Source organism: Podarcis pityusensis, assembly GCF_964106645.2.
Source record: "Podarcis pityusensis genome assembly, chromosome: 17".
NCBI lineage: Eukaryota > Metazoa > Chordata > Lepidosauria > Squamata > Lacertidae > Podarcis > Podarcis pityusensis.
The window spans coordinates 14,388,514-14,411,707 of NC_138042.1; the positions used below are offsets into that span (position 1 = coordinate 14,388,514).

The following is a 23,194-nucleotide window of genomic DNA, read 5'->3' on the forward strand; positions in this document are numbered from 1 at the left end:
CACCACTAATAATACCTTTCTTCCGGTGGTTTTAAAGAGATGTTTGTCTTGTGTTGGTACCCTTTTTCCTGTGAGTCAGGTGAGCAATAATTTCAAGAGCCTGCAGTGCCTCTATTCTTTATGGACATGTACACTATATTATAAGGGACGCGGGTGGCGCTGTGGGTTAAACCGCAGAGCCTAGGACTTGCTGATCAGAAGGTTGGCGGTTTGAATCTCTGCGACGGGGTGAGCTCCCATTGCTCGGTCCCTGCTCCTGCCAACCTAACAGTTCGAAAGCACATCAAAGTGCAAGTAGATAAATAGGTACCGCTCCAGCAGGAAGGTAAACGGCATTTCCTTGCGCTGCTCTGGTTCGCCAGAAGCGGCTTAGTCATGCTGGCCACATGACCTGGAAGCTGTACGCCGGCTCCCTCAGCCAATAAAGCGAGATGAGCGCCGCAACCCCAGAGTCGGCCATGACTGGACCTAATGGTCAGGGGTCCCTTTACCTTTACACTATATTATGTACCCAGTACTTTCTCAGTGTTTGAAATTAGCCAGGCACCAGGCTATTGGCCATTTATGACTAAGGACTCGGCTACATTGGCAAAGAAAAAATGCTTTACGTGCATTGTTATTCATTCTAACACTGTGACACCAGATGGCACTGTGGAGTTCCTTTTTTGCCTACCCGATTTCTCATAAAAAGTTTGCAACACATTTAACTGAAATGCTTCTTTGATGTGTCTAGATCCAGCCCAAATGAAGGTGCCAGACATCTCCACCATCTGAAGGTGCATGCCTGGGAATCATTGGTTCTCGACTGTCTTCACACACTTAATACCACACCCTGTAGAGTTCTGTTTATTATATTTTATCTGCACAACCGTATGAATTTCAGGAACCAAAATGCTGCCTCTGTGCAGCCTGAGCAGGAGCAGTGAACAATGTTATAGCAAAAGGTTGTCGCTTGTCTTTGCTTCCCCCACCCCAATCCCTGCTCACAGTTGTGAAGAATAGCCCTACTTTATGAATGGCCCATGTCACCATTAAGAAAAAGAGGCAAGAATAGGCCAATATATATGTGGACTGTCCCTTGATCAAGTGACTTTTCTTCAAGTTCCGAAAGCTCTTTTTTTTGGGGGGGGGGGAGTTTTTATTATTAAAATAATTCAGCATTAATACACACATATTGTGAATATACAAGCATACAAACATAGATTTCATACAATCCTTAAAAATGTTCAAACATACCTACACTCAGTCCCACAGATAATTCCTTTTCCCATCACCATCCACCGCCCCTCACCCCACCTTTGTGTTAGACTTCCAATCTACTCAACTGCAATTTCTTTCCATTTCTATTGCTTTCTTTCACACACCTTTAACCTAATTTCATGCTTCTTTTTCTATTACACATTGTTATCCATCTTATTTCGTATTTCAGTATTTAAAATGGAACTTGTTTATTCTAATAGGAGTTCTGATTTTTCAATATGGTTTTGCAAGTATCCTTTAAACACCTTCCAGTCCCTGTCTATCTTCTCTTTTGAGATCCTTCCAATTTCTCCCATTGTTTTGGATATATTGTAATACTCCAATAATTTGGCAAGCCACTCTGTTTTTGTTGGTATAATACCACTTTTCCATTTATTTTTTTGCAATCAATAGCCTTGCGGCTACCGTTGCATATAAATATAATGTATTGTCTTCTTCCTTTAGACTTCCTGCTACTATTCCCAATAGAAAACCTTCTGGTGTTTTCCTAAATCTGAACATTTTTTTCATTTCGTTATCTATTGTTTCCCAAAATTGTTTGATGTTTAAACAATTCCACCATATAGGCATCATAGTACCTTTTCCAGTGTTCCGAAAGCTCTTAACCCAGCTCAAGATTGTCAGATGGTTAACTCAGAATCACTCAGTTCGTCATTTGAAAAATAAGACACTGGAGAGCCTCAAGGTCCATAAATAGCAACACCCTAGTGGTCCCGGGCCCTCAGGAAGTTAGATTGGCTTCAACCAGAGCCAGGGCCTTTTCAACACTGGCTCCGGTCTAGTGGAACGCTCTGCCTCACGAGACCAGGGCCCAGGATCTGATTTCTTTCCGCAGGGCCTGTAAGACAGAGTTGTTCCGCCTGGCCTTTGGCTTGAAGCCAATTTTAATGTTTCAATATTTTAATGTTGTATTTTTTAAATTTTGTTTTTAAGTTGTAATCATTTAAGTTGTTTTTATTATTGCTTGTAAGCCGCTCTGAGCCCGGCCTTGGCTGGGGAGGGCGGGGTATAAATAAAAAATTATTATTATTATTATTATTATTATTATTGTTGTTGTTGTTGTTGTTGTTGCCCTAAAATGGCAACTAGACATTCCGTTTTGGCGATTGTAACCTTGGTTTAAGGAGCCATTTGGCACCTAGCTTATACAGTGGTACCTCAGTTTACGAACTTAATCCATTCTGGAAGTCCGTTCTTAAACCGAAACCGTACTTAAACCGAGGTGCGCTTTCCCTAATGAGGCCTCCTGCCGCCGGTGCCCTTCCACCATTCAGCTTCTGTTCGTAGACCGAGGTAACGTTCGCAAACCGGTACACTACTTCCAGTTTTGTGGAGTTCGTAAACCGAATAGTTTGTAAACAGGGCTGTTCTTAAACCGAGATTTCACTGTAGATCTGAGTTCCTAACACTGTTCCTGACTGATTCAGAGAGACACCCATTAGAGGTCTGGGTTTGCATCCATTCCAGTGGATAAAGGAACACATTTTCGCTTGCAAACAGTCCAAAAGTTTCCGACCCACAAAAAACTTTCTACCCCATCTTACATATAGATTTTCAGTCAGATGCAACCAAAAAGGGGGCAAGGCTTTTGTCGAAATATGCTTGCTGGTTGCTTGAACCAGTTCTTAGTAGCCATAGGTAAGCAAGCAATTAATTGTTTACAAATGTGTTGGAAGCAGCCCCTGTGCAGGCGCAACTAATGACATTGGTGTGTAATTTCACAGCCTTGTCATGTTAATCTGTAACAACTAGATTTATTTCTGATTTAATTCAAGGACTCATCCAGGGCACTGAGGAGCTTACAATTTCTTAAATTCGGTACGGGGATAGAGTTACCTTTTTGAGTATATGAGACCAAGGAGCAAGAAATACAGTGGAACCTCGGGTTGCGAACGTGATCCGTGCGGGAGGCACGCTCGCAACCCTCAGCACTGCGTCTGCGCATGTGTGTGATGCGATTTGGCACTTCTGCGCATGCGCAAAGCGGGAATTAGTGCTCATGCGCGAGCGCTGAAACCCAGAAGTAACCCATTTCGGTTCTTCCAGGTTCAGTGTGGTCCGTAACCCGAAAACATGCAACCCGCAGCGTTCGCACCCGAGGTATGACTGTAGCCGATCTGCTTGGGGCAGATCATCAGCCAAGTCTGTTAACTTTAAATTTGGGGAGCTGATTGGCTTTTAAATACATCAGTTGTACAGGATAATAATATTAAGCAAAAGATCTCAAGAGCTTTGAATGAACTTTTCAGGTTTATCTGTAAATGATGATAAAGTTTGGGAAGGGAGTACCTTTTTTATTATTAAAAAGAATAAAAAGTAAAGGTAAAGGGACCCCTGACCATTAGGTCCAGTCGTGGCCAACTCTGGGGTTGCGGCGCTCATCTCGCTTTATTGGCTGAGGGAGCCGGCGTACAGCTTCTGGGTCATGTGGCCAGCATGACTAAGCCGCTTCTGGCGACCGGAGCAGCCGTTTACCTTCCCGCCAGAGCGGTACCTATTGATCTACTTGCACTTTGATGTGCTTTTGAACTGCTAGGTTGGCAGGAGCAGGGACCGAGCAACGGGAGCTCACCCCGTCACAGGGATTCGAACCGCGGACCTTCTGATCGACAAGTCCAAGGCTCTGTGGTTTAACCCACAGCGCCACCTGCGTCCCTATTAAAAAGAATACTGAATAACAAAAAGCTGATCAGTTGAAGATATCCAGTAGCCAGTGTTTTTCCAGTGTCTTGAGTTCAAATATTTGGGTGAGTCCTCCCCTTTCTTGAATCAGGAGAGAGACGGAGGGAAGGAATCATGTTATGAAATGTTAACATTTCCCCAAATCGTTTAAAAACTAAGGAGCATTTTTCTCAGGCAATTTGAATGGCTTCATATATAGAATTATTACGCAGATTGTAAAGACTCAAAATCTTTTTCTCTCTCTCTCTCTTCCCCCCCAGTGTGCAAAGATCCACCGTACAAAGTTGAGGAATCTGGGTATGCTGGTTTCATTTTGCCAATAGAGGTTTACTTCAAGAACAAGGTGTGTAATACTGTTCTTTCAATTTCTCAGCATATATCTAGATTTATTTTTTTCCTTTGAAAATAGCTAAAGAAATGTTGGTATAAAATATTCTTTCCAAAAAAAATTTGAAGTGCTCTTAGTTCTAGAAGGCATGAGAGTAGCTTAACTTTTGTGCATGGCTGGTTGACTAGGGGCTTGCCTTCTGTTTGATCACAGTTAATATCATTAAGCCAGTAATTATCATGTTTAGGTAGTTATTTCCGTCTTTTAAATATAATCATGAATTTCCCTGGTCGCGAAGAGAGGAGAGAGGCCCCCCTTGCCCCCCAGCTAGTGGAAGCTATGGGACTGTCCTATCTTCGTATAATTTAGGAGCAAGCACATCTTTCCTGCCCCTATAACTACAATCAAGTTCAGAGCTCACTTCTTACTGTGATTTATGTGCTATTTGTGCTTTTTTAAAACAACAACAACAACAACTTGTGATTGCTTGGACTTTTCCTGGGATATTAGAACAAAAGCAAAAGAAATGTTCAGTCTCTTTCATCTTGTTCATCTGTGTAACTTTGCTCGATCTAAACAATTTGAAGTGTTAATATTTCACAACAACAGTTATCTAATCCAGGTGTTCGTAATTGGCGCAATTATCTCTTTTTTACAGTTGGAACTAATGCTTTAAGTATCTGACTGCTTGACCAGACAAAATGGAATGCTTCTTCAATACCTCTGTGCAGTTCAAAAGCATACATCCTGTCAGAAATTTGATTTCCATTGTACTTGCTCTTTACAGTGCTGGGCATCTCTAAGTTAGTTCACTTGGCTTTTGCATTTCCTTTACGTAAAACAAAATTTAAGAACTAGTGGGTTTGTAGGGTCAGAATGGTACTTATGAGATTTACAAGACCTGCTCGCATGTGTTTTCTCTCTTTCTGTCTGTGTTTTGTTTTTTAAAAAAGGATATTGGTTTGAAAGTGTTTGCTCAGGTTGCTATGCTGGATATAATTTTAAGAATTCAGGAAGATGTAACATAGCTTAAAGAGAATGGAGGGTTTGAAGTTCTGTCACTGCATGCAGAGAGAGTACTTTTTAGCCTAGATTATTGCAACCATTGGAAAACAATGAATGTTCGTGAATTAGCCATGCGGCTAAAATGAACTGTTTTCTCTTTGTTAAGTTCTTCTTACTTGTCAAGATGATGATTATGATGATTGCATTAGGATTTGCAGTACAAATCCCAAACAAATCCCTGCCAGTAACTGGTGACTTTGACCAAGAAGCATAGCAGAATTCTCTTGGAATACACAAAGGCAGTTGTACACAAGTGCACAATTTCTTCACTATTGAGCTTCTAAAATGTGGCGTTTAGTGTTTGTTCCAGGGCATTGTGGAAGTTTGGGCTTCATACAGAGTGGAAAAAAATAATTACTTTTCCCCAAAGAGAATTATTTCATTCTTATCTATAAAAGCATGAAGTCTTGCTCTTCCCTAAACGTTAAACTGATCTAGTCTGCTAATGGTTTTTCTTGATGTTATAGAACATTATTAGGGGTAGCTGTTTTCCAGGGTGTGTAGCTTTGCGTTCCGGGGAAAATCTGTCTTTCGTGAGTGAACTGTTGATTCCTCAAGATAACCCCCTATAGCTGTTGGACGGCAGTGTTACTTTGGTTGTGACACTGAACCTGACCTTGAAATACTGTTCATCTCTGAAGAACCTGCTTCGAAAGAAGTTATATGTGTCCTCAAATTTTGCTTGGAAAATGAGGTTTCCATTTGTGGATGTGCCTGTCAAAGCTTCCATTATTTGGCAACTTAAATTGTAAAAATCTAGGGCATAGAGGCAGGAAAGGCTCTGCATTTTTATCTTACCTGAGGAGCTATCCTTCCTTGAACAGCAATTGGCCTGCCCTGGCCTTCTAAGAAATTTTATATGATATTTACAACGGGGCAGTCATTTGATTCCTTTCCCTGTTACTACAAATTGCATTGTGATGGCCTGGTGTGTGAGAAGTTGGTTGCTTTTGTTAGAAGAACTACTTAAATACGGTTCATTCTTTAAATGCTTTACCTATATTTGCTAAAGCTCAGGTACAACGAACCATTAAACTGTATATATTGTGTAGCATTGGTTTTTTTTCATGAAGTAGCATGAACAAAAAATTTCCACAACATTCTCAGTGGATCGGAAATCATGTTTTAAGTCTAGCCACCTAAAACCATTAGGTGGAGATCAGAGCTTGCCACTCACATAGAGGAACAATATTATTTGAAATTGTTCACTGGTCATTATCGCAGCATCCTTTGCCTCAATCTTTTTACTGTTGAGGAATGAAACATAACTTGATTTGGGGCTTCAAATGCTATGTAATTAGGGTTTTTTCCACATTTTCTCTATTGGCCTTCAGCAGAGATTCTAGGAGAATTAACATTTCGGATTGCACTTCACTAGTCAGTAATGCAGGATTGGGGCATAAATTCCAGACTTTGGGGAAGTCACTATATTTCAGCCTTGGTTCCCTGTTTTTGTTTTTAAAAAAATGTAAGCACCAGCCTCCTGGTAATATTGGGTTCTTATTTTTATAATCTCATATATGCTTATTCCACACACACCCCAGCTTCAATTTTGTCCTTTTCTTTAATTGAAGACTTTGAGCAGCGAACGTGGTTAAATGCTGACAGAAAATGCATGTGTTGCCAAGTAGAAAAGAGAAATTGCAGCTTTTATATCATCGTTAGGGATTCTTGATTGATCTTAATAATTGCAGTGAGTCTTAGGAAAGAAAATGAGAGCAAAGTTATATCCTCATCTCCAAGTATACCAGGCCTTTTTTACACTATAGCTAGCACTTTGAAATGTTCTTGGAACACTATAGAGGATCAGTATCAACTTGGCAGCAGTGTGCTTCTAGTTGCATTTGGAACAATCTGTGGCCTCTGAACATTTGCCAAGGGCATCCCTGACAGTTTGTTAAAATAATGAACCCCTGGGGTTAAAAAATAGTACTTAGAACATGCTGTATGAATAACTGACAATAAATGATTTGGGAGAAATGATTTGTGAATTGGGCACTGACATGTCTACCCATCTGATTCGGAAACCAGTTCCTAAATTCTAGATGAACGCTACAGAAACAGTAGTTTGGTTTAATAAACTTTTATTTCCTTGTTGGAGAATAGCTTGATGCTAAGTTGGGGGTGGGGGGAGCTTAGTTTAGGATTAAGAAGATTTACTCCAGGATAGACTTTTCAGCCATGAAACTTCTGTTTATTTTACCCGCTTTGAAGAGAACAGCTCTGGGGGAACTTTTAAAGTCATTCTCAAGCGATGACTCAAGCTAGGAAGCCCTAGGACTTGTAAGCACTGCTCAGTTTTAAAGATTCCACTTAAGGTAATTGTCAGGGAACTGCCATCAGCTCAGAGGCGAGAGGTGGAAGGGCAGCTGGGTTACAGGGAGCCTCCAAAGATCGTGAGAAGCAGCACTTCCTCCGCGGAGGAGGGAAGCCCCGTCTCTAGTGGGGAAGGGATGCAGGGCTTGGAGGATTCAAGAGAGAGCCAAGACACCATGCATGAGCAAAGCGGGGGGGGGGGGTAGGCAGGTCCCCCTTTAGCCACGCCCTCTCTGCGCAGTAGGTTTACGTGCAGAGAGAGGAGGCATCAGATGAGGGTCAAGAGACTACTCTGCTGGGGAAAGTTTAAGGACTGCCCACTCTCAGATTCTGCTAGTGACTGAGCAAGACATGGAATTGAGACGTTCTGAACTGTAAATGTTTTTGCACCAATAATAAAGCCTTTGAAAAGACCAGTAGGGATCTTGCCTGTTCGCTCTCGATCAACCACGCCGGTAGACATAACAGTAATCTTTAGATCTTAATGAATGTAATGTTGCATTTCACTACAGATGAAGAAATGAATCAGCATAACAACTGGCGTAAAAGCAAGCACGTCGTGTGGTGTCCATTTTGTTTGTCTATAGTTGACTGTTTTCTGACCCGTAGGAAGAACCGAAGAAAGTCCGCTTTGACTATGACCTATTCCTTCATTTGGAAGGTCACCCACCTGTAAATCATCTTCGCTGCGAAAAGCTCACATTCAATAACCCAACGGAAGAGTTCAGAAGAAAGTTGCTGAAAGCAGGAGGGGTAAGTCTCGTCTGTATGTCCAGAAACCGTATGAAGGAGGCTGTATGCACAAGCCTTGGTAGAGTATCAGCATTGCAGATTTTGATTTCTCACCCCCAGACCAGAATGCTTTCGAGTGGAAAAGACATGTTTTTTGCACCAGTGACCTGAACCCCGCAAAAATAAGTACGGAATGTGCAACATTCAGCCCAGCAGACAGTCACAAGATCAAACTACTACTTATGGGCCTATCAGCTTGAACTAATGTATAACCAGTTCATGCATTTCATAACCATAAAGTAAGGCAGTCATTCTGAAAATGCTTGGCCAGTTTAAGATTGAAAATCAGTGAGACTGTGTTCACACTGTTGCAGACAGGACTGCACTGTTCCTACAGGATCCTGTTCAGGTTACGGCTGATTCTAGATTGAGCTTTGTCGCCAGAAGCCCAAGATCGGTAAAAAGCCTTCAATTGGATGTGGCCTTTTCTAGACTTGCCACAGTCATCCTTACTTTGGTAACATCCAGGGGTTGATTCCTGTAATGCCCAGAAACTCCAGTTTCTTTCTTTCTTTCTTTCTTTCTTTCTTTCTTTCTTTCTTTCTTTCTTTCTTTCTTTAAAAAAAGGCTGCTAGGTTCTCTGAGCAGTAAGTAACCAGAGACAGGATGTAGGAAGCATATTAAAAAAGGTAAAGGGACCCCTGACCATTAGGTCCAGTCGTGGCCGACTCTGGGGTTGCAGCGCTCATCTCGCTTTATTGGCCGAGGGAGCTAGCGTACAGCTTCCGGGTCATGTGGCCAGCATGACTAAGCTGCTTTTGGCGAACCAGAGCAGCGCACGGAAACGTCGTTTACCTTCCCGCCAGAGCGGTACCTATTTATCTACTTACACTTTGACGTGCTTTCGAACTGCTAGGTTTGTAGGAGCAGGGACTGAAGAACAGGAGTTCACTCCATCGCGGGGATTCGAACCGCCAACCTTCTGATCGGCAAATCCTAGGCTCTGTGGTTTAACCCACAGCGCCACCCGCGTCCCAGGAAGCATATTATTCAGTGCTTAAATGGACTGGACTGGTTGCGGGTCTGTTTCCGAGTGCATTTCAAAGTGTTTTTTCTTTTTATGACCCTATATATTACCTGAAAGCATTCTCTTTCCACATCAGCTTGTGTTGTGTTTTAAGAACATTGGTGGTGTGTTTTCTGTACGTGCCTCCCTTATCCAGAACAAGGTCGGTGGCTACTGGGAAGGGAGCTGTCTCAGGTGCCCCCACTTGTAGAGCTATTTCATAATTTAGCTTCTTGTAGAACAAAAATTATAAAAATTGCTTCACGTTTATTTCTTTTACTTCCAGCAAGTAGCAGGATTTCTTGCCCCTAGGAGAGTAAAATTTGCTGTTTTTTGTTTTTGCTTGCATTTTCAAACTTATTGAAAGAAAGTTAAATTGACTATCATTATACATTTAATTTACACAAAGTGCAAAAGGATTAGTTCCGTAGGTGTTAGGATTTTTTTTGCTCCCCCCTAACATGGCCAGCATAGCAGAACCACAACTCTGGAATCTAGATTTCATATATTATTGGAGTGCATAGATGCTCAGTACTTAAATCTAGTTCCCAGCAGTATGCTAGGTGATAAGTTCATGACCTAGATTCCTCCAGGAATACTTGAGGTGCAAAAAGTTACCAGCTGCGGCATCAACGTAGTACCTTGTGCAGTATTGAGAGAAGGTGTTAGGGAGAAGGAGCTGGCTGATTTTTTAGCTAGAAAACATCAACAAGCATTTTCTCTTTTAGCATGACTATAGGGAAGCAAGCTGGAAGAGGCATCTCATAGTCAAATGGCTAGAATTAGTATGTGTTCAGTATGTGTTCATTAATAACACACACCCCCCTTATTTTTCGCTCCATAAGACACACTTTTTTCCTCCTAAAAAGTAAAGGGAAATGTCTCCGTCTTATGGAGCGAATGCGTGGTCCCTGGGGCTGAATTGGCCAGGGGCAAAAAGCAGATCATGCTTTTTTCTTTGTCTTCTTCTTTTTTTTAGAAAGAGGGAAGTGGGTGTTGAAACAAAGCCTCTGGTCGCCAAGCGATCGGGGAGGAGATAAGGCTGTGGGTAAAGGAGGCTGCGGGGGGGGGGGAGAGGTAAATACAGCGAACTTGCAAGGAGAGGAGACAGGAATGCTTAAACAAGCAATGAGGAGAGAAATTAGAAGAAATGGAGGAGCAAAAAACTGCTCCAGTTAAGGAAAAGACACTAAGGCAAACAAGAGGGAAGGAAACAGCTGATTGGCAAGCGATCGGGAGGAAGATAAGGGAGGCTAGCGATAAAGGAGGCTGCCTGGGAGGGGGGTGTAAAAGCCCATGGATCCTCAGGATTTTTGCATTGGGTCACCACAAATTCACCATCAGATCATATAGGATGTCCATGGCTACAGCCTGCACCAAAAAAACCACACATCCACTGTTTCGTGGGGCTGCAATGGCACAAAAACGTGGTTATAAAGCACGGATCCACATGGATCGTCAGGATTTTTGCATTGGGCTACCCCAAACTCACCGTCAAATCACATATCATGTCTGTGGCCACAGCATGAACAACAAAAATCACACACCCACTGTTTCGTTCAGAATTTTTTTTTCTTGTTTTCCTCCTCTAAAAACTAGGTGCGTCTTATTGTCAGGTGCATCTTATGGAGCGAAAAATACGGTATATATCAGTTATGCTTCTCTGGGCTCTTTTAACAGCATTTTTAATATGGATTTTTTTTCCAGTCAGTCTGTCCTTTCCATTGATGGTGAACTCCAAATTATACTAAAATTGATGCCAATTATGTACGCCGACAGCAGAAACCAGAGTTTGATTTGAGTGCCCACTTCCAAGAACTTTGCTTTAGATCCTCAGCTGTTTTATAAATGTTACTAATGCTTCCATTTTAAAATAGATCATGGTAATGTCAGATGGGACCTCGGCTGCTTCAGGGCAGAGTCTTCACCTCCTGAACCTTCCCAGTAATTCCCTGTCTTTTTCTGAAGTGAAGAAAAAATCATCTCATGGGCCGAAGGTGAGAGGCATAGGAGGATAACAGAATTTGGGATTTGCATTGGTTGAGGGTTTTGAAAGTTGCGTGGCCAAGAAGCAAGTGACAAGTTCATAGCAATACTTAAATCATATGACTGAACGACCAATCATAGTTCTAGAATATATTTATCACCCTTGAACATTTCATATTTTCTTCCATTTATTTGCCTTTCAAAGTGAGGTGAATTATGTGCATTCAACCTATGTGCATTAAATGGCCATTTTTAAAGCAGATGTTAAATATGAACATAGTTTTTTGCACCTTATACCCTAACCTAAAGAGTAACATACATTAGAAACTGAACAATGCAGTCATCAAAGTACGTTTTCATTTATCCACGAAAGTCTGGTAACAGAACGTATACAAGTTTCCTCCCATTTCTCAATAAGGACCAGGCAAAGTTTAATTCAAGTAACCTTTATTGGCATCACATAAGAACATTCAGAATACATTTTAAATAGATAGGCCAGTGCAATCTTGCCGCCACCCCCAACGGCATAGTCACCCGCCAAAGGGCAGAAGGAGCGAGCAATCCGCCTCATCTCTGAGGGTTTCGGGCAAAGGCAGGATCCTGTAGCATACTTCAGCGACAAAAAATCAAATAGAGGAACTTAGCTACTGTCTTGGTGAGCTCCTGGTCTCTCCCCTGTAATAAGAAGTGCATAACCTCTGATTTCCATGTTGGAATACATAGATGGTCTAGAAATTGTTGGCGGAGATCATCATACATTTTACAGTTAAGGGCCGTGTGAGCTAGAGTTTCCACCAGGTGGGCATTGCATGGGCAGATCCTGTCTCCTTCCGCCAAACCCACCCCAAAGGAGGTTAGAAGGATTAGAATTGAATCTAGCCAGCGAAAAGCCCCTTCTTTCTTGCGGATTAAATGAAGTTCCAAGCTACTTCACTTTTCAGCAACAGAAATCAGATTAGATAAAATGCCAAGGAAAGCTGAATGTTAACTGTGTTCTGGGGAGCTTGTGATTTTACTACTACGGGGAGCTAAGCCCCTAATTAATAACTATCTTCACTTTTAAGAGCATTTCTGCACATATTTTAATTCTTGGGTGTTTTGTGTAGCCAAGACTGTTTTAACTTGCAGTAGGATAAATTGTTAAGAGTATTTTCATAGCATTGTAGTGTTGGAAGGGACCTCGAGGATCATGTAGTCCAACCTCCTGCAATACAGGAATCTTTTGCTCAGGGTGGGGTTTAAACCCACAGCCTTGAGATTAAGAGTCTTCTGCTCTACTGGCTTGAGCTATTTTCCAAATCTATGTGGAAATGCAGATGGCTAGCAGCGATTTAGCATTATGGCAATCTAACAAACATTAGATAGCAGAAATAAATGGTCTTGGTAGGCTTCCTGAAGTATAAGTTTTCCAACTAGCTATTGCATGTATCCATGCTTGAGGAACGCAAGCTGGATTTGTGTCTCCCATTCATATATATATATATATATATACTGCGTGTTTTGTGTGTTAAACTTAAACTGTTGCCTGTTTTGAGAAGAGGCAAAGCTAGAAATGGCAGGCAATACAATAGAAAAATGCCATTGTCAGTATATAACTTAAAAGCCAAGAAAATTTGTAAGCTCTTCTTGTTAGTGGTCATTTTTGCATTAAAATGCGTTGCATTTAATTGTTTTTTCAAATTTATTTTTTTAAAAAAACTATGTAGTAATTGAAGTCATCTGCTTTATTCCTAAAAGGTTACACTTCAGTGTGGCGAAATCAATTTATCGTAAGATTGCATGTTAGCACGAATATTTGAACTGTTCGGATCATAATTTGAACTGTTCATATCTAATGCTGGCCAACTTTTTTCCAAGTTGGGATCCAGCCTTATCTCAGACACCCCCATTCTTGTCATGAGTTCCCCAAAAGCATTGCTTAAAAACAGGAGAAGCTAGATTTCAGCTGCAAGTGGAAGAGAGAATTGGCAGACCATTTACATGTGATGGTTTCTTTGGTTCCTGGGAGGTGTATTGTGTGGCAATTCCCGCCTCCCACCAGTTGGAATAAATAAGACACAGGACACCATTATTTTAGGTTAATGGGCAAAAATTGGCCACAACTTTATTGGTTACAGGTAAGAGTGGTATTGGCTTAGGCATTGGTCCTATCCGACTATCTGGCTTCAGCCTGATTGCTTGAAGACCGGGAAGGGTTAACACCAGCAGGGGGAGCCCTGAGATGCACATCACTAGGAACTCCCCCCGGGGTCACCGCTCGGGGGCGTGCTTTAGGCCCTGGCCTCCATAGGTTTTGGACGAGGCAACGCCCCCCGGAATCCTTTACCGGACTACCCTTAAATATTTGGGGGAGTTGATGGCGCTCCTCCCCCCCAACTCATCTACATAATAATACCCCTACCAATGCCTAATCGCCAAAACCAATGAGTTGTGGCGATTTGCTACGAGGTAGGCGAAAAACCAAATGGCCAGTGCCAATTCGCCAAGTGGAAAAAATTCCTACTAGGCCCCTTGACGGGGACCAACCGAGGTCCATAACAAGGTCAGAAAGAAAAGCTAGAGGGTGGGTGGGAAACCAAATCTGCGGCAAGGACGAAAAGGGGCTTAAATGACCGCGCCAGGCTTAAATGACCCAGGCCATGCCCCCGGAGCCAGCCGATTGGCTGGCCCTGGAGCTGATGCGGCCCGAGGATTCCCCTGGTCGCGCAGGGCTGGCTTCAGCCCCGCGCGATTGTTGGGGGCGTGAGCCTGCAACACCACCTCCTCCTTATGTCGGAAGTGGCTTTGTCAGTGTGTTGCATGGCCCAGCTCTTTTTCTCATGGTTGGCTCTGCAAGTAGTTGATGAAGAAAGCAAACCAAGAATTAACTCTTCATTATATAATATCTTGCACACATGCACGAGTTACTCGAATTCTTCCGTGACTTTATCTGCGTGGTTATGGTGATTGAATGCAATGGAATGTCCCATTCGACTTGCACAAGGATCTCATGAACTACAATCGCGAGGTTGCAAAGAGGGTCAGTTCCCTCGAATTGGTCTTATGTGTATGTGTTACGCCATCTACAGGATTAATTCCAGTAGACACCCCACAAATATGACAAATTATGTCATATCTGGCCCCGTAGTTTAAGTGCACAATTTTAGCAATAGGATTTAAGATTCAGAGCTGTATTCTAATTCATTGGTTTCAAAGGAATTCAGTTTACTTCATGCTAGATTTTGCCTTTTAAAAATGTTTGGCAATAAAAGGAAAACCTACCTAACTTTAACTTGGGGGTATCTAGCAGGTTAACTAAAACTTAAAATAAAACATTCCATTTAAGGAGTGTTGGGTTCCTGTTTGCTGTATCTGTGATTTAATAACACCAACCTGTTAGATAAAATAGTGTTGTTGTTGTTTAAATATCTATTTTGCTGTTCATAGTATTTTCCCTCACACAGCAGTAAGCAGTAGCAATATGCAGTAGATAAATACAAAGGCAAAAATTCCTTTCTATGGAACACCCTCCCACCAGATGTCAAACAGATAAACAACTATTTGACTTTTAGAAGACATCTGAGGGCAGCCCTGTTCAGGGAAGTTTTTAATGATTGATATTTTATTTTGTTTTTAATATTTTGTCTCGTTGCTGGGGAAACCCAGACAGATGAGCAGCAGATAAATAATAAAAGAATAAAAATTACTATTATTATTAAAAATTAACTTTGTGGTTTCCATTGTTGCAGGACCCAAGTAAGATTATAAGCACTTGCAGCAGCAGCAGCAGCAGCAGCAACAGTTTTTCAAAGCCCCATAAATTAACTAAGGAGCACAAGGAGAAACCTTCTAAAGACTCGAAAGAACATAAAAGTGCCTTCAAAGAACCTTCCAGGGAACATAACAAATCTTCCAAAGAGTCCTCCAAAAAACCCAAAGAAAACAAACCACTAAAGGATGAAAAAATTGTTCCTAAAATGGCCTTCAAGGAACCCAAACCTATGACAAAGGAGCCAAAATCCGAAAACAACATCCTTACCATAGCAGGTGGACAGCAACAAGAGAAGAAAGCCCCCACAAAAAGGCCTCCGGGGATGGATTCTGAGGATCTTGCAGCCAAAAAGAAGAGGAAAAGTGGCTCAGAGGCTTTATTTAAGAGTTTTTCCAGTGCTCCCCCACTGATACTTACTTGTTCCACGACGGACAGAAAACAGACAAAGGATAAATCTCAGTTTAAGATTGGGAAAGTCAAAATGGAAAGCGAGACACTGGAAAAGAAGAAGACCACATTACCCCCGTTTGATGATATTGTGGATCCTAACGATTCCGATATGGAGGAGAACATGTCCTCGAAATCTGAAGTAAGGCTGTTATATGGCTATTATCCCTTCCTCAGTTTATCCCTTAAAAAAAGAGAGAGAGAAAAGGATGTACATAATAGGTGGTATCAAACTAAGTTTTACTCAGAGAAGGGGTAGGTCCATTAATTTAATTGGGTCTACTCTGTGCAGTTTTAGTTGAACAGCACCGTGTGCTTGCAGGTTCTGTTTCGTTATTCAAAACCATGGAAATTGGCTGTAGGCACACTTTCATTTGCAGATGCTTTGGCTGATTTCATTTTTGACCCTTTCGGGAGTTGCATCAGTTTGCTGTTGCTTTATTAATAATGCTGCAGAAATGTGCGTTAACGGAGGCCGTTCAATGTGATTGCTTCTCGCTGCCAGGAAACAGATTGGGTTTTATGATTATTTTTTTCTTGTGGGCAGACGTGTTATAGCATATACTAATTGATGCATGCAAAGGGATAATACATTGAAAATCAGCTTTGAATGGGAAAGAGATGTGTAAGTTTGTATATGATTGCAACGGCTCGTTCTTAGCAAAGATGCTAATTGCTTGCCCACGTATGCTTAAGATACCATTAATTGCTAGGGGTCCCTCCAAGGCCCATTCATAGAAGTGTGTTCATCACTTATCTCAGCTTGGTAACTTAAAGATGAATATGCATATGGTCTAGAACAGTATTGTGTGTCCAGTTGACATTGTGGGGTTAAGCTGTTCTGACTGATAAGTCATCATTTGGTGCTAGTATTAATGAGTGTTGAACTTGCATTACATCACAAAGTAAAATTCAGCAATATGTTGGGATTCATACTTCTGAAGTTCATGCTTGTGTGGGAAATATGAATTGGCTCTTAGATACTTGATAGTGTGAAATGAATGTAAACAGCAGAATATATTTTAAGCGTCACATGTACTTTAGCACGAATCTCTGAACAGATGGTTGTCTAGTAGAGGAATACATTTCATAGACTTCAGGGTTGTAAGGTGTTCTTTATGACAGAAAGGAGATGATTATATTTAGTGAGTTGCCAACTGAGGATTGTAGACTGCACCTCAGACCTATTAACCTCTATCATGAATATTCTGGGAGAATCAAAACTCTTTATCTCGCCCGACTTGAGTTCTGTAAGTTTGCTTGCCTACTTTAGTCACCCACACTATTTGCTCTACAAAAAAGTTCTGTGGTGAACTCCTGTGCTGTCTCTTTTTTTTGCTTATGAAAGTGTAATTTGGTGTGTAATGTGTAGTCTTTGTGGGGTTGGTGGGTCTTTGCATTAGGAAAGTAGACTAGGTGATTTTTCCCCCTATGCTTGTAGCACTAGATGATTTTCCTGGTTGTTGCTTTTTAAAAAGTTGATAGTTGTAATATTTAAAAGTTATATGGCACTTTCTGAATCTCTAGAGTGCTTCAAGCGGACTTTCGGTACTTATTTTGTAGAAGGGATTGAAGCACAGGAAATTTAAAGGTAAAGGGACTCCTGACCATTAGGTCTAGTCGTGGCTGACTCTGGGGTTGCGGCGCTCATCTCGCTTTATTGGCCGAGGGAGCCGGCGTACAGCTTCCGGGTCATGTGGCCAGCATGACTAAGCCGCTTCCGGCAAATCAGCGCATGGAAATGCCGTTTACCTTCCCGCCGGAGTGGTACCTATTTATCTACTTGCCCTTTGACGTGCTTTCGAACTGCTAGGTTGGCAGGAGCTGGGACTGAGCAACGGGAGCTCACCCCGTCGCGGGGATTTCAACCGCCGACCTTCTGATCAGCAAGTCCTAGGCTATGTGGTTTAACCCACAGAGCCACCCGCACCCCTACAGGAAATTTAGGTTTGTGCAATTACCGTGTATTAAGGTACTCTGCTGCCCTAGCACAACAACTGGAAAGTGTGGGATGAACAAATGACCAAAAGGAAAACATATAAGCATCCCACAAGGAAATCAGAGCGATTGATCATGGCCATGTAACATCACAAACAAATTGGAACAAATGTTCAGTAATGAGTGGCTATAATCTAACCTCTGTGTGAGCTTTGTGCACGCAGGGTGGATAAAGGATAAATAGCTTGTCTGGAGGAGCTCTCTCCTATTGCTCCTAGGCTCTGGAATTCCCTTTCCCAGCAGGTCTGTTTGGCTCCATTATTCACTGGTATTCAGGTAGCTGTGCTGATGTGGGTGTTACCAGCTGGTGTATGTGAGGAGAGCTGTTTGAATTTGACATGGTGATGCTCACTTTTTTGGATTAGTGCTGCTTTTAAGTAGTACAGTGGACGCTCAGGTTGCGAATGTGATCCGTACGGGATGCACGTTCGCAACCCGCAGCATTTGTAACACATATTGGTGCGTCTGCGCACGCACAGGTTGCAATTCGGCACTTCTGCACATGAGCAAAGCGTGTTTTAGCGCTTCTGCGCATGCGCAACTGCTGAAACCCGGAAGTAACCCCTTCCAGTACTTCCGGGTTTCGGCGGTCCGTAACCCAAAAAAAACGCAACCTGAAGCGTCTGTAACTCAAGGTATGACTGTATTTGTTGCACGCTACCTTGGATGTCTGAGTCACAGGTAGAATATTGACGTTTTTAAATAAGCTTCCAGTTCAGTGAAAAGTTCTAATTGTCCAAAAGGCTGATTTACATAGAAATTGAAGGACACACAAATCTTGTTTGGGGATATATGCGATATGGGCACAGCAACAAAGCCAACAAGGTTTCCTGGCCCAGTATTACCCCCACAGAACAACAACAACAACTTCTTCTTCTTCTTCTTCTTCTTCTTCTTCTTCTTCTTCATGCTACCCGTCTGATTGGGTTGCCCCAGCCATTTCCAACAATTTATAAAACCATAGTAAACAGTTGAACACTAAAAGCTTCCCTATATAGGGCCAACTTCAGATATAGAAGACACCTGAAAAGTCTTTTTAGAAGAGTCATAGTTCTTCATCTCCTTGGCATCTGCTGGGAAGGCGTTCCACAGGACGGGTGCCACCACCGAGAAGGCCCTCTGCCTGGTTCCCTGTACCTTCACTTCTCGCAATGAGAGAACCGCCAGAAGGCCCTCGGTGCTGGACCTCTGTGTCTGGGCTGAACAATGGGGGTGGAGACGCTCCTTCAGGTATTTTGGAATATTGTGAAGCTCCTTGACATCTGACGGGAGGTGGGTGCCACCACCAAGAAGGCCCTCTGCCTGGTTCCCTGTACCTTCACTTCTCGCTATGAGGAAACTGCCAGAAGGCCCTTGGAGGTTGCCTAGGTTAACTTATTGGACTGTTAAAAAGGTAAAAAGGGGTAAAGGGAAGACAATGCACACAGCCCTGAGCTCCTGGGAGGAAATGCAAGATGTAAATATATAATTCCATTCCTGTTAAAAAACCCCAAAAAACATTCATGTAAAGAAAAATAAGCATGCACAAAGCCAGAAAGGCATCCCTCCTCTTCCTTTAACTGCAACAGTACAGTCCTGATGTTTTACAACAAAGCAAAAATCTTGCCAACCCTGAAGGTATAAATATACGTGCACCACATATAGTAGTTTATTTTCAAAATCAGCTGGTCACTGCAGAATAGTTTTTAATTGCTTTACAAAATAGGATTAGAGGGGGAGAGAGATTAACATAATCCTATCTCTGTTCAAAAATAAATCCCATTGATTTGCAGCACAATCCTAACCACCCACTCAAATTCTGTAGGATTTATCCCCAGGTGAATGGGATTAAAGATGGCAGCCTTACTCCCAGAAAAGTGAGCATAAGATCCTGGGAAGCACCAGATTCAAAGCAGGCTATGAATTAGACAAATAAACTGCCCTGTTGAGCAGCCTAGGACAAAATAAACTTTTATAGCTTTTTATATTTAGAAACAACACTTAGCATATTTTAACAGCATCTTAAAAGTGGGTTGTGCTCTTTTATATTTCTCTTCAAAATTATTCAATAGATAAAATATATAATAAAGTGGTACCTCTGGTTACGTACTTAATTCGTTCCGGAGGTCCGTTCTTAAGCTGAAACTGTTCTTAACCTGAAGCACCACTTTAGCTAATCGGGCCTCCTGCTGCCGCTGTGCTGCCTGAGCACGATTTCTGTTCTCATCCTGAAGCAAAGTTCTTAAGCTGAGGTACTATTTCTGGGTTAGCAGAGTCTGTAACCTGAAGCGTATGTAACCTGAAGCGCATTGGACCCGAGGTACCACTGTATGCTATTCCTTACAAAAAAAGAAGAAAGAAACAACAAAACTATACAAGTTTTAGAAGACACCTGAAGGCAGCCCTGTATCAGGAAGTTCTTGATATTTTTGATATTTTATTATGTATTTGTGTGTGTTGGAAGCCGCCCAGGGTGCCTGGGGCAGCCCAGCCAGATGGGTGGGGTATAAACAATAAAATTATTATTAATAATAATAATTATTATTCACCATACCAGGCTAAGTTCAGTGTGCTAGTTTGGGTTTATAAAGTCCTGTATAGCTTGGAACCAGGATACCTGAAAGATTGTCTCATCCTGTATATATCCAATTGATACATCCAGCTAAGGTGAGGAACTCCTGCACGTAACATCTTCTCATGTGGTCCATTTCACACAGTCTAGGAATTGGGCCTTTAGTGGTATGGTCCCAACCCTTTGGAATCTCCTCCCATTAAATATTAGAGAGGAAAAGTCTCTGCTATCTTTTCAGCACTTACTGAAGACATTTGTCTTCCTACAACCCTTTTTAAAGTACAGATCTTTCCCAAAATTCCTCTGCGTTGGAATTGCTTTTAGGTGTTTTCTGTTTTTCCTGCCCTGGGCTTATTTAAATTGGCAAGACATACATATGTGTGTGTGTGTGTGTGTGTGTGTGTGTGTGTGTGTTTTCACATTTTGGCCAAAGTGGATGAAATTTACAGACACATGAGCCCTTCCAGAGCGGCTCAAACCTGCCAAATTGCAGTCAAATAGGCCCAGGGGATTTAATGCAGAGCACCTTCAAAGTTTTAAAATGAAAGAATTGAAGGCATGGTATTTTTTTTATTTTCTTATTTGTGGTTGACCCTTCTGAGGGGTTGAAAGGCTGGTGGGCGTAACTGTGGTGGTCTGATTCTGATCTGGAGGCACGTATTGTGCTAGGAAAAGATAAAGTAATTAATAGATTTACAGTGCAGTCCCTATACATATGTATTCAGAAACAAGTCTCATTTGTGTTCTGTGGGGGTTACTCACAAGTAAGGGGGTGTGGGGTTGCATCCTAAGTGTTTGAAGACTTATGAGCTACATGGCCTTGTTAACAGCAGAAATATTTTGTTTTTAAGATAAAGGATAGTTCTAGATCACTTTTACTGCTCTTGATTTTTATTTTCAAGAAATAACTTTCTAATGTTGCTTTAAAAAGACTTATAGAAGTTACGTATTACTTACCCTTTTAAAATTAAATATTTTTAGAGAGAAGATTCAGACGCTACCTTTTTTTAACGCTAAACATCTAAAAATGATGCTAAAGGTTATGCACCCGGCAATTTTCTTTGCCGCTCTGACCAGTGTAAAATGCTGATTAAAACTCGTGCTGCAGAGACAGGCTACATTTCAGCAGAATTTGTTTTTTAATGGCACCTCTTGGCCAGAAGAGGTAAATTAAAATTATCCCATCGCATAAAGGAGTTGTTGAGAATAAATACGTTGCTAGAAATCTGGTGGGATTTCACAGGGTGCTCAAAAGCTGAGTAAGTTTTAACTCCCTTGCAGCCTCATTCATAGACAGTTTATACTGTCTGGAGCCAAGCAATAAATAGCTTGCTAGAGGAACCATCATTAGGTTTTCCCTTGATGAAAGCTACTTGCAGACAGAAGGTGGTCTTTCGTTTTATTTCTAAGGTGGGTCTTTAACGACTGTTTCTCTTAGTGTGGGGCAAAGGTTGTAAAACACAGAAAGGATGTGGCTGAAATTGCCTCCCTTCATTTTTATACCATGGCCCTAACTCAGTTACAACTAGGGCTAAAGGATGTTTCCGTTCCACGCTTTGAAATGCGTCTGATGCTCACCCACACAGAGATCTTGGAGGCAAACCATTTGTAAGCACAGACAAGCTACAGTTTCTTTATGAAAGTTTTAGCCAAAACATTGGCATTGAGAGAAAGCATGTTGAGGATATTAATGCAGCCGAAATAGCTTTACACTTTGTAAGAAAAACGACGTTGCATTTCTTAGACGAGAACTGAACTTCCCAATAGCAACATTTTTCAATGGTCAGGAATAGAAAACTGCTGCTGACTTCTTTTGCCGCTTCGGATAGTAAAAGCACGGCCGTTCAGTGGTAATTCTGAAATGGACTGGTGTTGCCGCAATTTCCACATGCAGCTGTCACTCTGCTGAGTAGAAACATTGAGTGATTTTTAACTGCGTATCATGGAATATGCTGCCTTTATCCTACGTGGAAATGTAAACATGCTTTTAATTAGCAGAAATGTAATAGTTAATATATGGGACGTGGGTGGTGCAGTGGGTTAAACCACAGAGCCTTGGACTTGCCGATCAGAAGGTTGGCGGTTCGAATCCCCACGACGGGGTGAGCTCCTGTTCTTCAGTCCCTTCTCCTGCCAACCTAGCAGTTCGAAAGCACATCAAAATGCAAGTAGATAAATAGGTACCGCTCCGGTGGGAAGGTAAACGGCATTTCCGTGCGCTGCTCTGGTTCACCAGAAGCGGCTTAGTCATGCTGGCCACATGACCCAGAAGCTGTACGCCGGCTCCCTCGGTCAGTAAAGCGAGATGAGCGCCGCAACCCCAGAGTTGGTCACGACTGGACCTAATGGTCAGAGGCCCCTTTACCTTAATAGTTAATATAACCCAGAAGCAAATTATGGATACCAGGATGCTCATCTGATCAATAATCTCTGTCCATTGTGTCTAGATACCACAAATCTTGTGTTCAGTTGCACTACCACACTGTTACTCTAGACATTTAAGATTTTCCTTGTGTATGTTTCCTGGCAAAAACAAATCTCAAACGTTTTCCTACTTTTATCTAAACTATGCACACTGTTACACTGTATATATTTTTAAAGATATCCTTGTCGTTTGAGGATGTTAAGCATTAATCTCAGCAGCAATCCGTATATTAACCACTGTGGTAGATCCTTTAAGGTATGAGTAACATTTATATGAGCTAGCAAAGCCATCCAGAAGCACTTGCGTATTCAGGCAGGTCAAAATTCCATGCTGTGACTTTTGTTGGCTCTCATCTGAAGTGTGTACAGGAACAAGGCAAAGGGCGGGAGGGAAGGAAAGGTGTAAAATTTATGGCTATTGAGGCAGTGGGAAAGTAGCTCGGTCCACTTAAAACTCTAAAAGCTCTGCCTTTATCCTTTTTAAAGAGCTGTACAAAACTTCAATCACAGGATGTTTGATTTCATGAAAAAAAAATGCCCGCCAGTTTCCTATACTGCGCTGCATGTAGCTGCATGATAACAAAATGC

The 23,194-nt window shown here is 41.9% G+C and overlaps 1 protein-coding gene across 9 annotated transcripts in view; it reads left to right on the forward strand.

Annotated features, from left to right (window-relative positions):
- Nucleotides 1–23,194, forward strand: part of MLLT3 (MLLT3 super elongation complex subunit) — a 157,823-nt gene that overhangs the window by 92,231 nt on the left and 42,398 nt on the right. For 6 of the 9 annotated variants that reach the window (XM_080987832.1, XM_080987831.1, XM_080987833.1 and 3 more), the window contains 4 exons: nucleotides 4,203–4,285; nucleotides 8,261–8,404; nucleotides 11,327–11,446; nucleotides 15,164–15,775. In XM_080987832.1, the coding sequence (XP_080843958.1) occupies nucleotides 4,203–4,285; nucleotides 8,261–8,404; nucleotides 11,327–11,446; nucleotides 15,164–15,775 (959 nt within the window). The remainder of the gene's footprint in view (nucleotides 1–4,202; nucleotides 4,286–8,260; nucleotides 8,405–11,326; nucleotides 11,447–15,163; nucleotides 15,776–23,194) is intronic. The other 3 variants (XM_080987837.1, XM_080987836.1, XM_080987838.1) reach the window with 1 other exon arrangement.